Source organism: Sciurus carolinensis, chromosome 8, assembly GCF_902686445.1.
Source record: "Sciurus carolinensis chromosome 8, mSciCar1.2, whole genome shotgun sequence".
NCBI classification, from domain to species: Eukaryota; Metazoa; Chordata; class Mammalia; order Rodentia; family Sciuridae; genus Sciurus; species Sciurus carolinensis.
The window spans coordinates 67850243-67868442 of NC_062220.1; the positions used below are offsets into that span (position 1 = coordinate 67850243).

At 38.1% G+C, this 18200-nt stretch overlaps 2 protein-coding genes across 3 annotated transcripts in view; one reads left to right on the forward strand and one right to left on the reverse strand.

Annotated features, from left to right (window-relative positions):
- Nucleotides 1-9852, forward strand: part of Hbp1 (HMG-box transcription factor 1) — a 29177-nt gene extending 19325 nt beyond the window's left edge. For both annotated transcript variants that reach the window (XM_047560138.1, XM_047560139.1), the window contains 3 exons: nt 3900-4217; nt 7521-7662; nt 8756-9852. In XM_047560138.1, coding sequence (XP_047416094.1) covers nt 3900-4217; nt 7521-7662; nt 8756-8773 — 478 coding nt within the window. In that variant the 3' untranslated portion in view covers nt 8774-9852. The remainder of the gene's footprint in view (nt 1-3899; nt 4218-7520; nt 7663-8755) is intronic.
- A 150-nt stretch (nt 9853-10002) lies between these two features.
- Cog5 (component of oligomeric golgi complex 5) overlaps nt 10003-18200 on the reverse strand; it is a 332336-nt gene continuing 324138 nt past the window's right edge. The window contains exons 20-22 of the mRNA XM_047560136.1: nt 17434-17560; nt 16869-16948; nt 10003-10753 (exon numbers count right to left, since the gene is read on the reverse strand). Coding sequence (XP_047416092.1) covers nt 10639-10753; nt 16869-16948; nt 17434-17560 — 322 coding nt within the window. The 3' untranslated portion in view covers nt 10003-10638. The remainder of the gene's footprint in view (nt 10754-16868; nt 16949-17433; nt 17561-18200) is intronic.

The following is an 18200-nucleotide window of genomic DNA, read 5'->3' on the forward strand; positions in this document are numbered from 1 at the left end:
TGATATACATTATGTAATTATATCAGGTTTCCCTAACCATCCCCATGTTCATTGATTTGCTGATCAGACTGGGTCTCACAAGACTCAGCATATACTTGTGCTCATGACTATGATTTATTAAGACTAAAGGATACAAAGCAAAATAAGGAAAGGGAAAAAACATGGGGAAAAGTCTGGAGGAAGGTAGACTTCCAGGGATCCTTTCCCAGTGGAGTCATTCAGGATACTCATTGTTCCCCTAGCAGTGAATTATGACAACCTATATGTTTCCTACCAGCGAAGTTTATTAGACACTCTGGACCCAGGATATTGAGAACTGGTCACATAGGCTGCTTCTGTCTGGCATGTACCGATATTCTAAACTTTCAAAAGGAAATCTGGTGTTTGGAGTATTATTTGTACACAATTTAATCATAGTAAGGTACACTTATCATTTGTAGGAATGATAAGAACTCTCCTAAAAATCAAGTTCTGGATGCCAGTCAAGGGCCCACCTAATAAGTAGATTTTTGAACGGATAGTTGTCAGGCCTATAAAGTCCTTTTTTTTTTTTTTTTCTTTTTTTTTTTTTAAATCATGGATTGAAACCAAGGTCACTTTACCACTGAGTCACATCCTCAGCCTGTTTTATATTTTTTTCTTGAGATAGGATCTTGCTAAGTTGCTGAGACTGGCTTTGAACTTGTGATCCTCCTGCCTCAGGCTCCCAAGCCGCAGGGATCACAGACTTGTGTCATCATGCCCAGCCAGACCTCCGAAGTCTTTTACACAAAAACATTGTTATGTTAATAAAATTCACATGTTGAGTTGGGGTTGTGGCCTAATGGTAGAGCATTTGCCTCACATGTATGAGGCACTGGGTTTGATCCTTAGCACCACATAAAAATAAATAAAGATACTGTGTCCTTCTACACCTAAAAATAAAAACAACATGTTAATGGTGAACATTATCACAATGTTACTATAGTATTTATGACCAATATATTATTTCCATAATAAAATTATTGAGAAAGTGAAGGGATGATAAACCACTTAGGACAGTGGTTTTCAGGGGGTAGCAAATTTGTAATTTTAGTGATGTTAGAAATATTCAATCCAATTTTGATTTTGGGTACACTACTTGTATTTATTATTATGCTTCATAACTTTTATTATATACATTTTAATATATGAAGTATCGCATGATGCAAAACTTTTAAAACAAAAAGGAAAACTTGGCTAATTTCCTGTTTTTCTAAGAGTTCAAGTTTTTTCATCCCTCTTCCTTTTGAATAATACTATCAAGAGACCATAACAGTGGTCTTATTTTACTATTGTGTGTCTGTAATAGGACAGCAGTGCCTTCTTCCCTCTCCCTGACAGGAGTTTGGAAGTGGGCAGTTTCATTCAGGAGAAGCCATGAAAAAGTTGAATATGAAGCTGACTGAATTTTCGTTGTGTTTGGGTTATGATTTGGGTGTTTAAGGGAGATGATGCTTAGTATAGGGAGGGCAGAAGGCAAAGAAAGACAGGAAGAACAAACAGTCCAGGAGAGAAACCTAGAATTAATTCTGAGGTATATGGAGGGATTTAGGGCAGGGTTTTGGATCATGATTTACAGAAAAGGACATTTGTTTCTAGGTTGGTAAAAGCCAGAAGTAGTCAACAATAGATTGATAACGTTGTAAACACAGTTTGAGGCTGTGCTGTAGAAAGGAAGCTTCCTAGTAAGCAGGATTTGAAGAAGCCCATTCTGAAACATTGAGAATTGAAGCCAACCTTTTTTTTTTTTTTTTTTTTTTCGGTGCTGGGAATTGAACCCAGGCCCTTGTGCTTGTGAGGTGAGCACTCTACCAACTGAGCTATCTCCCCAGCCCTGAGGTTGGCATTTCTTTTCAGCAATGTGATAACAACTTACTGAGATCCTACTATGTGTTAATTTACTCAAACTTCATCACCCTCTTTGTGTGGGGGTGGGGGTGGGTGGGTGGAGGGAGAGGGAGGATCTTAAGTAACATGCCCAGTTCAGGCATTGACTTTGTAAAGTACTCTTACCTACTAAAATCTGTCACTTCTACAATAATAATAGATAACCCTAATTGAGTACACTATATGCCAGCATCTGCCTTAAGTGTTTTACACTTACATTTCTTTCAGCAACACTGCCGTAGGATCTATTAATCTTTTTTACAGACAATAAACTGAGGCTATAGATGTTTTATTTAACTTGCTCAAGGTCATATTATTAGTAAGTGGCAGAGCTGGGATTTGAACCCGATTACAATTTTACACTGTTACATTCTCTAGAATTAATTTAAAAATGAACTAAGACATGGGCATGTTTCTTAGCTTCCAGTCTATTTCTTTGAATATTTTAAATTGATTTATTTGTATCCATAATGGAAATAGATGATATATTTGTGCCACTAGATGGTGGAGTTTTCAAATTTTAGTAATTAGCTTACCCTTTGTTTTGTATTTTAAATTATAATTAATTTTCTTCAGATGAGTAATTTTGTATCCAGTTCATTCACAGTGCTTAAGTTTGCTGTTTTTCTAAACTTTGTATGGGATGGGTTAAGCTATTTTAGCTAGGGAAAATAAAACAGATTTCCCAGCATTCATTAATGTTGGAGTCATATTTTAAGTACATTTATTTCATGTAGTACCTTTAAGAACAAAAACATTGATTGTGTGGCTGAAAATTGGTAGGGATCATTTTCATTATAATAAATGGCATGCCTCTGCTTCATTCATTTAACTCTTTCCATCTGTTGTAGAGTATTGCATAATTTCATAATGATTTATCATTGGGCAGATGCTATTTCTTTAGCTAATATCAGCCTGTTTTGATGTACTGCCAGAATTTCTCTTTCAGGGAAAGGAGGAGCTGTGTTCAGAATAAAAACTGAGTAAAAGGTTTTCTGCCTAGAAAATAGAAAGCATAGGAAGAGTTATTAACACAGTTGAAACAAAAAAATAATTCTTTTGACTGGTATATCTTAAGGCTTTGGGCCACATTTGCTCTTTATTTTCAGCTAATATTCTCAATTAATGTTTGTTTACCTTGAGTTTAGTCAATGGCAATGCCCCATGTATTGGTGAAGAAACCTGTGGCTTTGGAGAGGGACAGTTCTTGGATTTAGATCCTAGTAGTGTGGCATTGGGTGATAATACTTTACCTCTTAGTGTATTTCTTCATATAAAAGAAGGGGTAATGGTACTCTCCAAGCAGACTTCGTGAAGAGAGGAGAGAGAATGTGGACAGCTTATTTCCATGCTTATGTAAATTGAATTAACTCAAAAAAATGGGGCCTTTCCTGATTGAGGGTGTATTTTTACTGTGAACTTTTAATATACTAATCTATGTTATAATTCTTGAAAAGGCCTGTTTGGGGACTCTGTACCTATTTATATTACCAGATCATGGTGCTCTTTAATTCCTTTATCCACATTGTCTAACCTTTTGTCCTCTGTATTAGTTAGTCCTTAGGCCTGATTTTAATTTTTCTAGATCTAGGTTCCTCTAAACTACAAAATTATATTGTCAGATTTTATTAAAAAAAAAAAAAATCTAAATGATAAATGGGTTTTGTGGGATCTGGAGGAGTTACCATGAATAAAATATACTGATTATAACAGATTCCTTTGGGGGATGTGGACTCTTTTTTGTTTTGAACTTTTGTATTACTTGCAGAGTTTCTTTTAAAAGAAACATAAGGTTTTATTGTACACATAAGGTTTTATTGTACAAACAACTGTCTGTGGCAAAAGTTAAAGTAGTGTTAACACTATACAAGGAAAGATGTGTTAAATCTCTAATCAGGTGTTAAGGTTATTTTTTTAATCTTGTTTTTTTGGAATTTGGGTAATCCAAATTGAATTAAAACCATGTTAATAAAATTTTTTAAATTTTCTAGCTATGACTTCACACCTATGGATTCTTCTGCAGTTTATGTGTTAAGTAGTATGGCTCGTCAGCGTCGTGCATCTTTGTCTTGTGGAGGACCTGGTGGTCAAGACTTTGCAGGATCTGGATTCAGTAAAAACTGTGGCTCACCTGGATCATCACAGCTCTCTTCCAATTCTTTGTATGCTAAAGCTGTCAAAAACCACAGCTCAGGGACTGTGAGTGCCACTTCTCCTAATAAGTGCAAAAGACCAATGAATGCCTTCATGCTTTTTGCCAAAAAATACAGAGTTGAATATACTCAGATGTATCCAGGGAAAGATAACAGGTAAACATAGTAACAATTCTGATTATAATTATTAACATTTCAGAACACTTCACAGTAACTGGAATATTAAGTAAATTATTTCTCAGTAGCTTTAATTGAATTCTTCCTATTAGGTTGACCTTAAAGTAAGTTTTAAGTGGAATTTTTTGGGTAAGGTGTGATTTTTACAGTACATGTACAGATAATTAATTGGGCTACTTTAGTGGCAAGGATCAACCTTTTAAAATAAGAATATCATTTACCTGGTAGAGGACACGGTTCTAACAATTGGTAGTTCCATCTATTTTTTTTTTTAATTTTTAAATTTTTTTTTTAAGTTGTAGATGGACACAATACCTTTTATTTATTTTATTTATTTGTTTTATTTATTTATTTATATGTCGTGCTGAGGATTGAACTCAGGCAGGTGCTCTTCCACTGAGCTATAACCACAGCCTGGTAGTCCCATCTTTATAGAAGAATCTAGCACTTCCTTGTGTCATATTTTAAGAATTTTATAAGTGAGTCTTAATATGGAATGTGCAGGCATTGGCAGTTTGTGCTAAGCTGCAAGATTTGTCAAAAGACTGAATTTTGAGTCATCTTCAGTAGAGCCCAGAAATAAAAATGAATTCAAACCTTTCCTATTATTTCCTGTGACCTTACCTTATCTGAGTCCTTTGTCACTCTCAAACCAATAATGTTCTTTTTATTTGTAGTTGTAGACAGACAGCATGTCTTATTTTATTTATTTCTATGTGGCACTGAGGATGGAACCTAGTGCCTCAGACATGCTAGGCAAGTGCTCTGTCACTGAGCTATATAGCCCCAGCCCTCATGCTATCTCCTTCCAGTCTTCCTGTTTCCCTGAAGATCAAAATAGGCATTTCATTTACCTTTGGTACCATAAGTTAAATGATTAACCACATAATTCAATTGTGAATTCAGATTTGAGTGTTTTGAGATCTTAATTTTAAGTAGTATTTACATTTTAGAAGAGAAGCTTCTCATCCTACATGCATCTTTCAGTTGAAACACCCAGTTTGCATTACAAAATATTACAAGTAACATGAATAGCCCTGGCTAGCATCTGGTTATTTCGTTAGAATCTGTAGGATAGAATTACTGAGTCAAGCATTCTAAGGGCCTTTTCAATACCAATACAATTTTGAACTCTTGGGTTTGTCATTTGTGTGACTTTGGACATTAAAGTTCTAATCTTCCATTCTTCTTTAGTTTAAAAAAAAAAAGTGGACTTGTGTAATTTTTTTAAAAATTCAGTTTGGAAGTCTTTCTCTGGTGACTAGTATATAATACTGAAAATATACTTCTAGAATTTTAAAGATATTATAGAATAAATTTTACCTTTTCTTGCTTTTTAAGTTATTTTTTGTCTGAGAAACCAGACATAGAGATTTAGTGTCAGATGGAGGGCTGCATTTCTCTTTCTGCATATATCTGGTACTGAATTATTAGTGTCCTTTGACATCTAGATACTGGATTCATGTCCCTATACCACGTTTATCACTCTTACCCCACCAGTTGAGTGTCAGCAGGGGTGCTTTCTAAATTTATTTATAATTCTGGATGAATGAACTGTCTTAAAAATGTAAATCTAATTTTTACTTCATATATATTTTGTTCTGTTTTTTTTTTTTTTTTAGAATCTGTATGTCAGGTTATTCCCTTTATTGCTTAGAGGTCTTATTTTTTCTTTAAATTTTAGCATTGCTTCCATGTGATGTATTACTAAATCATCTAACATCAAAGGATATCATAGGTTATCTATCTTTAAATTCAAGCAGGGGAAAATCTCATTATTGTGAGCGTGGAGGGCTGGGGATGTAGCTCAGTGATAATGTGCTTGCCTAGCATGTGTGAGGTCATGAGGTCAATCTCCAGTACCACACACAAATAAAAAAGCATTATTTTTCCCTTTCTCCAATAGAGAGAGGTTTTAATTCAGTGAATAAAGAGATTCTCATTTGCCAAACTGAGGGAATGGAGTCTAAAATTGATAGTTCAGAGGGAGATATAGGTTATTTTAAGTTGGTGTAAACATTAACCTGGATGAAATATTCACTACAAAACAATGTTTAGATAGTGTGTTTATTTTATAATTGTAAAGGAAGGGGATATAAATTATAGTCTGTATAACTGTGCACATTTCATTATCTATGGTGTTTTAAGAAATAAATTGTTTCCCAAGTATTACATAACCACCCCATCCAAAAACACCTTTTATTTTGGAAAATTGAGATGGGGTGTATAGTGAGTATTTTTAACTGGTTGAACTGGCAAATAAATCAACTCTTACATGGTACCTGTATCCAAAAAAGCTATTAAAATGATTTTTAAATAAAAGAAAATAGGACAAAGTTTAACTGCACTGACATAGTGGACAAAAAGACAAATATACTTACTATATACTTACTACATATTTCATTTTAAGCAGCAGAGCTTCCATGGTTACAGTTCTTCTGAAGCACAGATCAGTCAGTATAAAATCACTGATTTGTACTTGTGTAGTCATTCCAGGGTTTTCTGTCTTGTGTGAGTGTCATGGAATGGTTAGGTACTCTTTATAGAAAGAAAGGAGAGTTAATGTCTGTGTGTCCTGGGTGAGACCACTTTAACAGGTTTGGTAGCAGAGTGACAAGTATAAATAGGAAAATAGTTACAAATTTGTATCATGATACATCCTATTAATTTGACTTTTTAACCATTTGAGTTTAGTTTAAGTGATAAGTACTAATAAGACCTAAGGTTTACTTATTGTATTGTAAGGCATAAACATTAAGGCAAGCATAGTTAATGCCACATTTTCACTGTGGTTATGTGAATAAAAAAATGACATTGGTCATAACTATCTGATAGGTTAGAAGCACAACCAGCTTTTAATACAGGTTTGAATACTTTATACTGGTACTGCACACTGTCTGCTTTTATATCTTAAACATCTTTTAAAAACGGGTATACTAGGATAGACCCAGTGGTAATGTAATCCTTTTTGAAAAGTTTAAATTCTTTCTTTTAAATCAAAACTTCTAAAATACCTGATTTCTAGCCAATTTTAGATGTCTTTCAGCAATTGGGAATCTTGGCATGGTTCCAAGGAGGCTTTAACTGTCAAGATTATGATAAATGGATCTTATGACTTGGGAGTTTGCTGGAAATGACTGTGGCAGCTGTGACCTTTTTCCTCCTTTATGTTGGACAAGAATTTTGTCTTTTTAACTATATTTCTGCCTCAAGTATTAGCACTTGACATGAATTTCATGAAAAATTCTTACTTTCAACAATGTGTAAATATTTATTTTGCAGAGCCATAAGTGTGATCCTTGGTGACAGGTGGAAGAAAATGAAGAATGAAGAGAGAAGGATGTATACATTAGAAGCAAAGGCTTTGGCTGAAGAACAAAAACGTTTAAATCCTGACTGTTGGAAAAGGAAAAGAACCAATTCAGTACGTTTCAACAAGTAGTAGTTTAAAATGATCTTGACTTATCCCCACAGTTGTGCTGGAATGTTGAAGTAGTTGTTACAGCCTTTAAAGGTTTTATTGATGCTATTTCTTAGCATTTTTATACTTCAGAACCTAATAATGTTTTCCTGTCATATGAGGAAACACTGCCTTTCTTGTGCATTCACTCCCTTAGTATGGAAAGTAGAAATCTGAAGCCAACTTAAAAAGTGCATTTGTCCTAAATGTTGAGGTAGAAAGATAATTTCAGAATGTTGTCTTTCTAGTTGGGTTGGAAAGATGAGCATTATTAACCCATTAATACCACAGTAGAAATTTTGTCTAATTTGGTGGCAGTCTTCCCAGCCTTTCTTCCCTTATTTGGTGTGAAACTAATGAGGATGGTGGTGTGTTGACTGACATCCAGGGGGGCACTTCTGCCACAGGCACAGAATTTTTAGATTAAAAACCTCCAAAGAGGATATAGGTCCAGAAATGGTGGTAAAGAATTTTGTGCCATAATAATGCCATCTTGGATAGACTTGCCTCTAGAACTTTTCTGTTACTAGACTAGCATTTTTTATGTTCACTGTTTTTAGATTAATTACACGAAAATGTCATAATAGGGCAGATTGGGCTCAACTTTTGAACAATTGAAAAAGGGAGGAGAGGTCAGTAGTTAGGGCTGATTAAAGGATGTTTTAAAATTAATTCTGTGTATATTTATGCCTATTTCTATAGTAATATGCAGGTCACATCTGCATAAATTTTTCAAGAATTTCTTTTAAAAGTAATAGGTGAGAAAAATGGCTGAACTGGATTTTGGAAGTTAAACTTCATTAATTTAGAATTTCATGTAGTAGGACTTGACCTATATCACTTTTATGTTTGCCCTTATCCATCTCTCATCATCTTTTATAAAGTTTCTGGATGCTTGAGCCATTAGGTATTAACAAAATTTAAAATCATCTTTGAGAAAGCAATCTTTTTTAAATAGTAAATTTATAGACATTATCTTACACATCTGAGCTTTCATATATAGAATTACTATGTATTGATTTTTAAACATTCACTGAGTTTAATTTTATTTCCACAGGGCTCACAACAACATTAAACCAGGATGCTTATGTTCTTAAGTCTATAGTTGCATAAACATTGACTCTTGATGGAAAGACTTAAGAAGATCCAGGTCTCACCATTTGTCCTGAATTCGTGTGACCATAAGATACTGATAGCATTGAATCTTGAAATGATTTAATAATATGAGTGAGGATTTGCTTTCTCCATTAGAGCATTAAGTATGCTAAAACTATCAACATTGTAAACCAAATTGCCTTATTTTCCTTCCAAACTTCATATATGTCTATCAGGTAATATAGGCTTGAAAATTGATATCCTGTGGTGCTAAAGTACAGTAGAAAGAGAGGAGAAGTGTATACTTGTTTTATTTTAAATTGTATGAAAGGGGAATTTAAAACTATGTAACTGCTGTTTATACATTGGCTCCTTACTGCTTATTAATCTGTATTGTAAACAAGATGAAATGAAGCAGAAGCTGGGGTTGGCCTTTCTGTGAGCACCCACCATGTGGCCCAGCATCTGTGCCAAACAGGCGCTCTTAGTCTGGCCAGTGCCAAGAGACTATGTAACATGTGGAAGGTGGATGGTGTAGCTGGCCCAGCAAAAAATGCCACCTGCTGCGAGTACCACAGGCATGCTGAGTTCATGCAGCAGGTGGCAGCACTCATCCATTATTCCAGTGGAGACCTAGCCTGGCCAAGGAAAAGTTAGTTAATAGCATTGGGATATAGTCACTGTAATGGTGCTATTAACAGTCCGACACCATTGTATTTTTTAACTTTGTGTTCTATATCTCCTCAGCCACATATCTTAAATATATTTTGTCATCATATCTTTATGGTGGGGGCAGACTTGCACTTATTGCAGTGCAACACTTGCACTTTACTTTTCCTCCAACTGTCTAAAATTAGAGCAAATACATTGGCAATACAGCTGCTTTTGCTCTGAGCTACAATCATGGCTTTTCATGTTACTTACCAAGTGGTGTTTCTGGTTAGGAATCACAACTGTAAAATTGATTTCAGTTCATTTACACTTCTTCATGATGTTGCCCCTCAATTTTGCACACTATATTCTTGTATATTATTTCAAATAAAATGAAAAAAAAGTTTATCTCTGACTTCTGATTGATCTGGACTAAGTTTTATATATGAATTGTTAAAATAAAGTGATCAGACTTTTAGTTTTATGATTATAAGGGTGCTGACAGATTTTTTTAAATTAATGGGACAAGAACAATAGACAAATAAGGACTCATATAAATCTGGCAGAAGAAAATTTATTTTTAACTTGTCATCTTTGTTACAAGGTTGAACAACCAATGTCTGCTTTTAATAAAATGAAAAAGTATAAAGAAAGCCTTGCTTTATTATAGTATGACATTTAGAGCACATGTGGCGATATGTCTGAGCTTTGGGATATGCCACTGGTTCCAAACTTTGCTGCATATTAGAATTGCTATGGGGATATGCTTTTAGAAATACTGATGCTTAGTTCCTACTCCAAGATGTATCACCTATAGTGAAACTTAGGCCTCATGATTTTTAAAAACTTCCCTGGTAATGTGAATATGCAGCCCTATTTGGGAACCACTGGGCTACACACTTAAGGAGGCAGTTTGAGAGAAGCAGAGTACTTAATAGTATTGCTTGATCTAATCCTTTTAAAAGCAGTCTTTAGACTTTATGTAACCATAGGGGAATGTGATGGGAAAGAAATTTTAGCTAACCTATCACAAAAATCTAAATTGGGAGAAGAAAGTTGGATAATAAGTGTTAAAGAGAGAAATAGGGCAAGAAAAATTACAATCTTCAATAGTGCATCACTATGTCATTAAAAGAGTGTCATTTAATGCACATTTTGGGTTAGTGCTATATGTAGATTAACAAAGGTCTCATATTATTGAAAAGCAGACATAGCTTTCTGAAGCAGCTGAACCATTATGGGATACACTGGTGCAAATTCTTTACCTTCTCTACTTCTCACTGATTGAACGTAAGCTTCCAGGGCTCCCCTGAAACCAAAATGAAAACAGTATCATAATATTACCCAATTTAAACAGTTTGGGGGTAAACAATGTGGAAAAAAAATAGAAATAAACCCATTTCTGTAATTGCTCTGCTCAGTAACACAGCAAGTAACCAACAGTCTCAAACTTTTATTGGTAGTGTTACTATGGAAACTATAATTAGGGTGCAAATCTGCAAACTTTGTCAGTCTGCATTTTATGTAGTCACATGCTCAAGGCTCGCTCTCTGGCTTTGAAATGTGTTTCCCTTCCCTCTGCTTCCCTATTGAAGACACCTCTGGGAAGCTGCGTTTATCTTACACCTTGGAAAGACATGCTTAGGAATGCTGGGGGGGGTCTTTTGGCAGCCATGGTAACAGTTTGTGATATTCTAAACATTTTATGGACTACACACAACACACAACTAGAATGTTGTAGGGCTCTAATATTTGTTATGTGCTGAGAAGCAGCCTGAATTCACTCAAGGGTACATGGTTCCATGTAGTTATTCAGGATATTTTTCATGAATTAGGATCAGCAAAAGCCTGTAGGCAAAATGCCACTCTATGCTTGTTCTACCTGTGGGCTAGGGCTGCTTCACACCACAATGGCAGACTTAATGGTCAAGGCAGAGATTACAGAGCCTCTAAAATGTGGCCTTTTAAGGAAAGTTTGCCAGTCCTGGAACTAGATCATCTGGTTAAGTGGAAACTGAAACACTGAAAACATTCACTCTCAGTCCAGTGTGTTCCTTTTTTCCCTTCACCTGTGGGAATGAGACTGCCCGTCTCAGTCTGCAGTATCCCTACCATCAATCACCTTTATACGGAAATAATTCTCATCTCTTCCAGCCCTGATCAACCCCCTCATTTCTGTCCACACCTGTCTTTTGGACATGGTTAACACATTGCTTCCAGGTATTCTTCAAACTCCCCTGCCAAACACTTAGGGCAGTGTTCTTGCTTCCCTTCCCTTATTTCAACAAAGGACACTAGCACGTTAAGGTGTCTTATCCGAAGTTCTCTTTCACTCCTGGAAATTCACCTCACGTATTTCCACAAAAAGACCCTGCTCTTTGCTTGTTTGAACACCTGCTGTCTGGTGTCCTGAGGAAGGCTGTCACCTCTTGGGTGGTCATCCTGGTGCTGGCTCTCCCCTTTCCTGGTCAGTCTTCCCTACATTATAGCAAAAGCTCTCTTGAAGCGTAACATTGGCCATGCCTGAGTCCTACAGGATAGTGCCTGACACCCAGCTGAATACCAACTTTTTCATCAAACCCCACCCAGCCCTTTTCTATGCAGTTACTGACTTTCTGACAGTTTGATGAGGCCTAAAAAGACCCTCAAATCACTAGGTATATTTCTTATTACCAAGTAATGTGCAAAGCAGCTAAACTGCATTTGTGACTATTGTGCACCCAGAGAGAGCAAGGGAATTTGTTCATACATTACTCTAAAATGAAATATAACCCTAATAGGTAGCAGCTGGCAGAGGGCCTGTTCATCTTTGACCATCTCATGGTAAATGAGAAAACATTCTCTCAGGCCTTCGTGCATTATCCTCCTTATCCTTGCAATGTCCTTCCTTGTTTTCATCCTTGCAGAACTCTTTCACTCTTAGAATTCAGCTTTAAATGCTTCCTTTTTAGTAAAGCCTCTCAACTCCTAGAAGCACAAAAGAATGGAAACCATCTTGGAGTCACATAAATTTGCAGAAAAGTTTGACTTATTTCAACAGCCTTGACTTCACAGGATCCAGCATTTTGGAATTCCTGAAGCAACACATGAGTTCTTTAAATCAGGCATGGGGAGGAATAGGCAGATCTCTAAGAAAGCAGCTGCTTAGATGTAATGTCATTACATCTCAGCTCCTATACTCAATCCCAAGTACCACGAATACATAATTCTTAACTGGCAAGCAGATGGAATTTAATGCTCTTATAAGGAGCACAATTTTTTGTGAGATGCTTCAGTTCATGTCAAAGCCAACCATTAATGGAACTATTTCTCTGAAAAAACTTGTTGCTTTTAATACTTTTCTAGTTGCTATGCCATTCCAGGCAATTGCCTCTATTCCACAAATGAAGTCCTTAAGTTTCATATATAGTAAAGAAACCCCCACGGACTAAATCTATCATTGAGACAATGGTATATATGTGTACGTATGTATCGGTCTAAGAAATGAATGTGTTGAAATTCATAGAACTGCCAGAGTGAATAAATTATATCCATTCTTTTAATATACAAAAATGAACTTGGTAATTTCATTTGCATTCGAAAGGATAAGGCATTATATAAATTATACAATATGTAGAATTCGGCAGCTCAGAAATTAGTTATTTTTTATTTTTGCATTCATCAAAAACACCATCAGAACTACAGGGAGAAAAACAGATGAATCTGCCCTCCCACATAAAATCAGAGCAAGATTTTTAAGCAGTTATTAAATTACTTCATTTGCTTCAGCAAAACATTAGCTTTCTTGGAAGTCAGGCCAAGCATTACATAAGAGTTAGTTTCAACTCTAGTTTGTAACCAAAATAAGATTACTGAAGTTATCCTTAATGGGTAAAAGCAAAACACAAATTATTACTAGAGGAATGGCTTGTGTAACATGGCAACACTGCTCAATGTGACATACACAAAGCCTGTAGAGGGTTTCATGGGAAACAAAGTTGATCTTTGTCAGGCATTAAACAGTGTGATTAGTACTGAAGTACATAAACAATTCAAGGATATATCAAGTGTCTGAAAAGGCAGTTTAAGGGGCTGGCTCAGTGGTACAGCGCTTGCCTGGAACGCATGGGGCACTGGGTTCGATCCTCAGCACTACATAAAATTTTGTGTCCACCTACAACTAAAAAATGTATAGATTTAAAAAAAAAAAAAAAAAAAGGCAGTTTAAGCCCCAGGCTTTTCCCTAGCTCCAGACCCCCTCTACGGTTCTGTCTCAGGCACTCAGTTCCCAGAACCTGAATATAGTGACACGATACCAGAAGGGGAGACCAATCTCACCCTCCCTCAAGAGGGATCTGGGAATTCTACAAAAACACTTAATATGGCATTTAGCTTGTGGGTCCTGGACAATGATGAGAAGGTAAAGGGCAAGCAGCCCAGTACGTGTGGTGCCAAGCATTTCCTGATAACTGTATAGATAAAGTACCATTATGTTAATAAAGTCTGAAGAGTTCTGACCGCAGTGTTCTCAAAGAGGACTGCAATGGAAGGTTGCTACACCACCAACACTCAAGTAAATGGGCTGGGCTTGTGGCTCAGTGGCAGAGCGCTTGCCTAGCACACATTGCATAAAAATAAATAAATAGAATAAAGGTATTGTGTCCATTTACAACTAAAAAAAATTATTTTTATAAGTAAATGGGTTTGAGGCTTCTGCAGATCCTGGGAAATGTTTTCATCAAAATCTCCTACTGCATCTTATTCAACACTGGCAGGCCCATAGATACGAGCGAGGCAGTTAGTTGCCTCTGAACTGAGGGCACACATATCTGCAGCACCTGCCTGGTGGGTCTGAGTAGGTGCAATTTCCCCCACCTGGCCTCATGAGTCAGTGATGACTCTGACTTTAGAAATAACTTGACTATTATTCATTCAAGCTTTAGAAAAACACCTGGTGTCAAAAGGAAACAAAGGCAGGAGAGAGTTCACTATTTGCCATTATTCGGTAGCAGTACTTACACGCGCCTCGTTTTGCCCTACTTTGTGACAAGTAACAGATGATGCTGGGAGAAACAGCATGAGTCTACAACAAGGTTTGCCCCAGAAGCAAAAACGGATGTACTGACATTTAAAGAGCAATAGTCACCCTTGGTTTACCTACAGGGGAAAGAAATTCATCCAGTGCTGCTTTGGTATGCAGGAATGAAATTAGTTTTGTGACAATACACAAAAAAGCATATTGTCTGAAACAAAGGTCCTTTTCTTGCCAAGAGCCTAGGTTACAGCAGCGTGGTTTTTTGAATCCCCCAAGGAGGGTTCAATTTCCTGCTCAGGGCAAGAAGGTTCTGGTATCAGTCAAAAGTGGAAGGATGGTTAGGCCTTATTTAAAAAGCATGACAGTTCTTCTGAGCATGATTTTCAGTTGCTAAATATAGGCTTAGCAACAGCACTGCTGATGAAATCACTCAGGAACATTTTTAAAGAGAAGCAAAAGAAAACAGATTTGTGATGTACCCACAGCAGGACAACTGTTGTGGATGAACTCATTCCAACTTGTTAAGAAGACAAAATGAGCCCTGCTCAATTCACTGAATCCTTGTCTATTACCAAGTGTGTTGCAGCTGAGTGAATCTTTGGGACTAGGAAAAAATTGAGAGACTCTGCAAAGGCCTGAGTTAGGCCAGGCCCAGACTCCCCTGCACACCCAAAGGCTTTTGAGAGGGCAGTAGAAACCAGTCATGGGAACTGAGGGGAAGCTCCCCTGGCAGCCTTTCCACTTCTGGGTCAGATGCTCACAGCTGAGTTCAGAAGGGCGAGGAAGACGGGCAGGGGTCTGGGCTATCAACTCCACTTATACAGTAGCCAGTGGCCTGGACACCACGCCTGAGGGCTCAGTGCCACTCTCCGAAGCTGACGGGCTGATGCTTCTGAATGATCACTTACTGCCTCCTCAGTGCACTGAGTCTTTCACCTGGCAACTGGAATATGGTGGTGCGGAAGTGGGTGACAGTTTGGGTTGCACAATGAACCTATCTGGGGAGCTCTTGAGAGATCCTGAGGCCACAACCCCAGCAATTCTGAAGCAGTCAAGGGTGTGGCCTAGACAGTAGGATTTTTCAAAACTTTTAAATGTTTCTTCTGTGCAAACAGGGCTGCGCCATGAGCCCCTCAGCACCATGAGCCCCATTCCAGCTGCAGGGTACTCAGCTCATCACCCACACTGTGGCTTAAACAAAGGCTGACTGGATGCCATGGCCCTGGGCCCTCGACGGAGACGAGAATGGCTGAAGGACCCTTCGAGAGAGAGGACTGACTGGATATGGAGGATGAGGGTGACGGAGGAGTCAAATGATGATTTAAAGATTTTCTGGTTTGGTTGGTTATGTGATGGTGACCTCCCAACCAAGACAGGAAATACGGTAGAACAACGTTTATAAGACCAATCAATTTTGAACACTGGTGTTGAGATTTCTCTGGGGTATTCAAGTGGTGACATGATAGCAAGTTTACTGGCCTGAGGGTCTATGCAATCAAGTGAGTCACATATCAGATGCCGTGAAGTATAGAAGAGGCCACGAGAGGCACAGGTCTGGATGAACTCACCAGGGTACCAACATATGGACAGAATGAGTCAAAAAAGAGCCAAGAACAAAATATGGGAAGTGATATTATTTAAGGAATGGATGGAAGAAGAGAATTCAGCAAATGAGATAAAGGGGAAAAATGACAGAGAGGTTATAACAAAAACAGATGAACATGTCCTGGGGTCATGAAGGCTCCAAGAGGAAAGGGCCATGTCTCCGTTTAGGAAGGGGAGACGTCTGATGGCTAGGAGGCCTTTGAAGACTTGGTGAGGGGAATTTCAGAGGGGAGCATTCACGCAAGAAGGATAACAGTTAAAGCACCCCACCCGGGGCACAACTGAGTATATGGTATGCGTGTCTGCACACACGCACGTGCTCTCACACAACCACAATGACTTCATGGGGGTGCTACTGGAGGACACACAGGATCATCCTTGTCTCCTACCAACAACTGTTTCATATCTAGATAGTGTTCAAAGTTCACTCACATCTGTGTTCCACCAATTCAATAGCTGCAACACACGAAAAGACGCAGAAAATGTGGAATTAAACCAGCTCTTCTCATAGTGCAGGCTGGCTTTCAAAGCTGGAAGTGCATGGTGCCATTCCAGCACGAGGCATGGAATGGCACAAAAGAGGATGCAAAGGACTGAAAGTGTTAGGCTTGAGGGCAAAGTTATCATACCCAACGGGTGACAGCTGGGCGCTCCAGCATGCATGGTCTACGCAACGAAGTGGCCTGCCTTGAGGAGGTGCCACCCCGTGTCCACATCTACCTAGGCACTGCCCTTCACCCCACCGTGTCCCCCACCTACCTTGGGCTTCCAGCCCAGATGGGTGCACTGGAACACAGGGCTTTACCTGATAAGGAGGAGCCTGTCCTTTTCAGATGGATGGTCATCCAGCCACTGGGAAAAGCGTGCATGGGACCATTCTGCCCTCTGCAGGGTCAAAACACAATTAGAGAAGAGGTGTATATATTCTTCAGCAAATGGTGGTAAATCCGGGTTCAAAAAGCACTCCTGGGGACTTTTAAGGTGAAATTCCCTCACACCCCTGCCTGAGGGAAGCTTGTAGAAGGTAGCACAGGCCCCACGCACCTTCTTAACACCTGAGACGCCTTTGGAACTTGCCAGTTGATGGTGGGTGAGCAAAGAAAATGGGGCCTCTATCAAAAAAGTTTATGAACATAAACTACTTGTTTCATTATTATTTAAAGGGCTAATTCTGGATTCACTGGGTAATTTTTGATACTACTGAGAAAGTAGATACTGGGCAGTGACATTTTTCTTTCCTAATCATTACTCAGCATCTAAGACAGACATCCACGACAGGAGAGAGCCAGCAACCTGATAGGTGAGGGGGCTCAATATCCACAAGGTTAACAGGGAAGACTCAAAAGAGGGTTCTGATGTCACTGTATTACCTGGAAGGGGGATTTCAGCTCAGCAGGTGCTCTTGTGAACAAAAACTGAATAATGATGCTGAATGGTATGATGTCCCCCAGTGCAGGACTATTAGCCACATGTTCACTTGTCTGGAAGAGCAGTGGTCTAGCGGAAGAAATGGCAGAAGTTAATTTTTGCTGTTCCATATCAAAAGAGGTAATGGGGTAGAAGAATCACTCTATTTAAATAACAGTATTCCTAAACTGGCTATTGAAGGATGCTTCTCCCATTTTGTAATTCCCCGATTCAGCCCTATAACACACACCACATACATATGCACATGCTCTTGGGAAGCTGATACATCTTTCAGCTCTTTCCTTCCTTGATTCTAGCCATCGGTTAATGGGTCTGAAGTTACTTCCAGTTGACACAGCAAAACCCCCTTCCACAGTTCATTTAATTAATAGGCTGAAATCAAATAAAGCACCAAGTCAAGTCTTCAGTCTATTACTCATATATTCTTACGTTGGTCAATCCTTTCAGCTTTTATTTCACATAGAATACTTCTTTGGAGTATAATCCATTAAGCAGAAACTTGAACACTTTTACACATTCAAAATGGTAACTATGTCTTTGTATATACAAGTTATTACCTTGCCAACCAACTCTAGCTCCTTTCTAATACACTACAGCTCTGGGTCTCGCGAGCCATTAGGATTTTGTAGGCGAAGCATGCAGCAAGACCACTGCAGCGGTGCACACTACAGCCATGCAGGACTGGGATGGGAGGATCACTTGAGCCCAC